This window comes from Austrofundulus limnaeus, unplaced genomic scaffold, assembly GCF_001266775.1.
Source record: "Austrofundulus limnaeus strain Quisiro unplaced genomic scaffold, Austrofundulus_limnaeus-1.0 Scaffold461, whole genome shotgun sequence".
Taxonomy (NCBI): Eukaryota; Metazoa; Chordata; class Actinopteri; order Cyprinodontiformes; family Rivulidae; genus Austrofundulus; species Austrofundulus limnaeus.
This window is the reverse complement of record NW_013952863.1, coordinates 165,883-170,362: the sequence shown is the minus strand read 5'-3', so window position 1 is coordinate 170,362 and position 4,480 is coordinate 165,883. Positions and strand designations below refer to the sequence as shown.

At 42.1% G+C, this 4,480-nt stretch overlaps 1 protein-coding gene across 2 annotated transcripts in view; it reads left to right on the top strand.

The window, feature by feature from the left end:
- etv6 (ETS variant transcription factor 6) overlaps nucleotides 1-4,480 on the top strand; it is a 30,244-nt gene that overhangs the window by 24,001 nt on the left and 1,763 nt on the right. For both annotated transcript variants that reach the window (XM_014025197.1, XM_014025196.1), the window contains exons 4-6: nucleotides 398-532; nucleotides 3,254-3,835; nucleotides 3,923-4,065. In XM_014025197.1, the coding sequence (XP_013880651.1) occupies nucleotides 398-532; nucleotides 3,254-3,835; nucleotides 3,923-4,065 (860 nt within the window). The remainder of the gene's footprint in view (nucleotides 1-397; nucleotides 533-3,253; nucleotides 3,836-3,922; nucleotides 4,066-4,480) is intronic.

Here is a 4,480-nt window from a genome sequence, read left to right as displayed (position 1 = left end):
TGTGTGTGTGTGTGTGTGTGTGTGTGTGTGTGTGTGTCGTAAATCATTCAATCAACTTCCTGCTGCGACTTTATCATTCCTGTTGTGTAACTAAGCAGGATCACCAACTCTTGGGTTCAACAGGTTGTTTTCTGCTTTTATTGTTTGGTTGTTTTTTTGGTTTAACTTCAGAACTTTCAAAATAAAAGCCAGTTGGTGCAGAGAAAACCAGCTGATAAAGAGAAGAGCTGATAGTTGTCAGTACTTTGTGTTTTCAGCTTTACTATCCTGACTGAAGCAGCGAGGAGAAAAGGCAGCGGATGTTATGAGTGACAACAGAGCTGGTGTCTCTTGTCCTGCAGGCAGAAAMAGGTCACCAGGAGCTGYGTTTTGACCTCTGACCTCTGCTTGTCTGCAGGGGATGTCCTGTACGAGCTGCTGCAGCACATACTGAAGCAGAGGAAGTCCAGCGTCTTCTGCACCTCGCCTTACTTCCCCGGGAACTCCTTCCACTCGCTGCCTGAAAGCACGGTGCAGCACCTGAAGCTGGAAGGTCAGTCGTCCTGCGTCCACCTGCAAACATTTACTCCTCTGGCATCTCGTTAGCATGAGCTCCTTAAGATGAAGCCTAAAGAACTCAATATAAACATCTTTAAATGACAAACCTTATATCAGTTAGCTGGTAAACTCAGATTAAATTAAGATTAAATGTCTCAAAGTTAACTTAGCATCTATGCTTATTAAATGTACTAATTMTTCACAATAAAAAGTTTATTGAACTATTTTTAGAAACTTAATTTAGCTGAATTCACAGGAAGGTCAAAACTTAAGCTAGCCTAGAAGTAGCTAGATGCTAATGTGAAMTGAACAATAGCTAATTTTCTCTAGCATCAGAATATTCACTAGTTTTAGCTAGGCTAGGTTAAAGCTTTGCTACTTTTAGCTTGCATTCTGCTAAGCTTTTAAATAGCTTTTTGCTTCTGYTTAGCTAGCATTCAACTGCTTTTAGGTTTCCTTTTGCTACTTGTAGCTACTTAGCTAGCATTCTGCCACTCTCAGCTTTCAGCTATGATTCYACAATTTTTAAGCTTTTACACAGCTTTTTGCTTGTTTTGGCTAGCATTCTGCTACTCCTAGCTTTTAGCTATGATTACACTACTTTAGCTTTTACTCAGCTTTTTGAAAACTTGATATTTTCTTTTGTCTTTTAGCTTGTCTTTGCTACTTTTAGCTACAAYCTGCTGCTTYTTGTAGCTATCATTCTGATATTTGCAGCTTTTACATAGCATTTTGCTACTTTTAGCTATATTTCTCATACTTTTGGCTTCAGCTAGCAGTTTGATGCTTTTASATAGCATTATGCTATTTGTTAAGTGCTTCATTGAAGCTAGCAGTCAGCTGTTTTCAGCTTGTATTTTGTTGCTGTTAGCTTTAGCTATGATTGTAACATTTTAAGACTTTTACACAGCTTTTTGCTTGTTTTGGCTAGCATCCTAGCTTTTAGCTATGATTTAACTACTTTTAAATTTTACACAGATTATTGCAAACTTTAAATTTTCTTTTGTCTTTTAGCTTGTCTTTGCTACTTTTAGCTACCATTTGCTGCTTCTTGTAGCTATCATTCTGATACATGATTGCTACTTTAAGCTATATCTCATACTTTTGCTTCGGCTAGCTGTTTAATGCTTTTAGCTAGCATTGTGCTATTTGTTAAGCTTTTGCTTCATTGAAGCTAGCCTTCAGCTGCTTTCAGCTTGTATTTTGTTACTGTTAGCTTTTAAGTTGCCATTTGTTTCTCCTATTTAATGTTTCAATCCTTTTAGYTTTAGCTTGTTTTGGCTTCATTTAGCTTTTAGTTGGTTTTCTGCTCCTCTCTCAGCTTCTCCAYGCAGTTTTAGCTGTTTCAGCGCTCATGCAGCATTTCAGCTGCTGCTTCAGTCGGTCTAGTTTAAGCCGAGGGKTCGTTGGCGACGACCGAACGTCTGTTATTTGTGGTTTTGAGCGRGTCGGTGCCAAACGTGCGTGAAGCGGTTTGAACCATGAGTGAGAGAACTTATCTCCGGTTTGAACAACAGTCACTCAGGATGTAGCTTCAGCTCGGACAGCAGGTGTTGACGGTAGAACCGGCCCCACGAGGAAATGTTGCTTTATTTAAACGATATGAGCTGCGGAGCGGAGCGGATGATTCAGGCTTCATTCTTTGTTGAAAGTGTAAACTTTTTATAAACTCCTCCTCTTCAGAGAAAGGTTCAAGCTTCTGAAAATAAAAATAACAAGTCTTGTTTATTAAATCCACCTGTTTTATGTGATGCAGAGTATTTGTTAGTAAATCCTGACTGTGGGCTCAGAGCGACACCTGGTGGTGAGTTTCATGCAGAGCTGCTGYTCCATGAATATTAAAACTGTTTACAGCTCAGAAAACTCWGTTTTTCTCAGAGYTGTAAAGTAACTAAGTACAAATACTTCTTTACTGTACTTAAGTAGAATTTTTGGGTACTGTATCTGTACTTTACTTGAGTAATTATTTTTCAGCCTACTTTTTACTTCTACTCCTTATATTTTTAAAAAATACAAGAAGTATAAAGTTGTTACTTTTAATTTTTGCTTGTTTTCATTGCAGCTTGTTATTGTAAAAAATAAAAACTATCCATATAAACTGAGCCTCCTAGATAGAGTGAATTTAACTGTGGTTGAATGAGAAGTATAAATATATAAAACTCTGATAGTGTATTAGTTTGTACACAAACAAATCATGTCACACTCCAGCAGGACAGAATCATTCAAATAAAAGGACTTTACTTAAGAAGTATTTGTATTTCATGAATTATATTATTACATTTGGCCGCAGCCCTCAGATAGATTTTCATTTTGGGGAAAAGCTTTGTGCAGCCTTGATATATGTATATAAACTGAAACAGCTGGACTAGTGCATCCTAAATTTAACATCCATTCATTCTTTTAATACAACAGTCATTTCTGCAGTTTTTGGGGAGGTCACCTCCTAATAAATGTCCTTACAGAAAATCTAACTGCTCATTTTAAATCAGTACTTTGACTTTTAATACTTAACTAAAACAAATATCACATACTTTAAGACTTTTACTCAAGTAATATTCTTAAAGGAGACTTTAACTTTTACCTAAGTATTTTTTTGGTAAKATACTTGTACWTTTACTGAAGTATCACTTTGTGGTACTTTAYACAACACTGTTTTTTCTTTGATTTGTTTAAAGATTTAAAGTTTTTCTGAAGCGTTATCCTCCTCGTCTTCCAGAGACGGTACGGCGGGCACCACGTGGTACAGAACCCCTCCCCCAACACGCCCCGACCATAGAGCTGCGTCACAGTTCCCGCTCCCGCTCCCCGCACAACCCGACCCCGAGGCGGTCCCCCCCAGAGCAGAACCACCCTCGAGCCAACGAGGACCCYCTCCAGAGCTTCTCGCAGCTACCTGACAGCAACCACCACCTGCCGGAGGAAATGTACCCGCTCTCTGTGTCGCCAGCGCCCCACAATGGGCGCTGCATCACACCCAAAGAGGCCCCCTGCCCGGGCAGCCCGGGGGTCCCGGAAGCCGGCCCTCCTCGCGTCATCCAGCTCATGCCCAGCGCCATCATGAACCCTTTGATCCTCAGCCCGAACCGGAGCGGCGGGGGCGCCGGCTTGGACTTCCGGCACAGCCGCTGCGGCGGGCCCCCGCCTCAGGTGGCGCTGGAGAAYGGGCGCGAGGGGAAGCTCCACCTCCACCACCACCAGCTGGCTCAGCTGCAGCAGCAGGAGGAGCTCTACAGGAACCACGTCATCATGCCCGTCTCTCCTCCAGAGGAGCAGCAGATGCCCATCGGGCGTATAGCAGGTAGACTCCTGGAGGTGCTCACCTGTTGTTGCTTTAGCTCCGCCCACTCACCGATTTGTTGTTTGTTCTGCTGCTGGGTCCTTGCAGACTGCAGGCTGCTGTGGGACTACGTCTACCAGCTCCTGTCGGACAGCAGGTACGAGAACTACATCCGCTGGGAGGATCCAGACAGCAAAGTCTTCCGCATCATGGACCCTAACGGCCTGGCCAGGCTCTGGGGSAACCACAAGGTTTGACAACAAAAACACAAACACAAACACACACTGAGGGCGTGTGCAGCTGAAAAAACACTTATCTCCTACAGGGTTGATCCAAGAGGGCATCAGCTAGTAACAGACTAGGTCCAGGTCCGGGTCTGCTCAGTAGATTCTTGTAAACAGTTTTCAACACTCGACCTTCAATATGTGCAAACATAGAGTTGAATAACACTAGACTGAGCTCCCGTCCACTGTTAGCATCGGTGCTAACAGCATCACCGCTAACAGCACCGACAACACGGATGTCAGAGCAACTATTTCATTAACAGCAACTGGATCTGCATCACAAATTACCTGCAATATTTTTTATAATAAATCAAATAGAATTATATTCAGTCAATAAATTTGACTTTTAGCTAGTTGGAAAATTATGACTTCAGCTAATAAA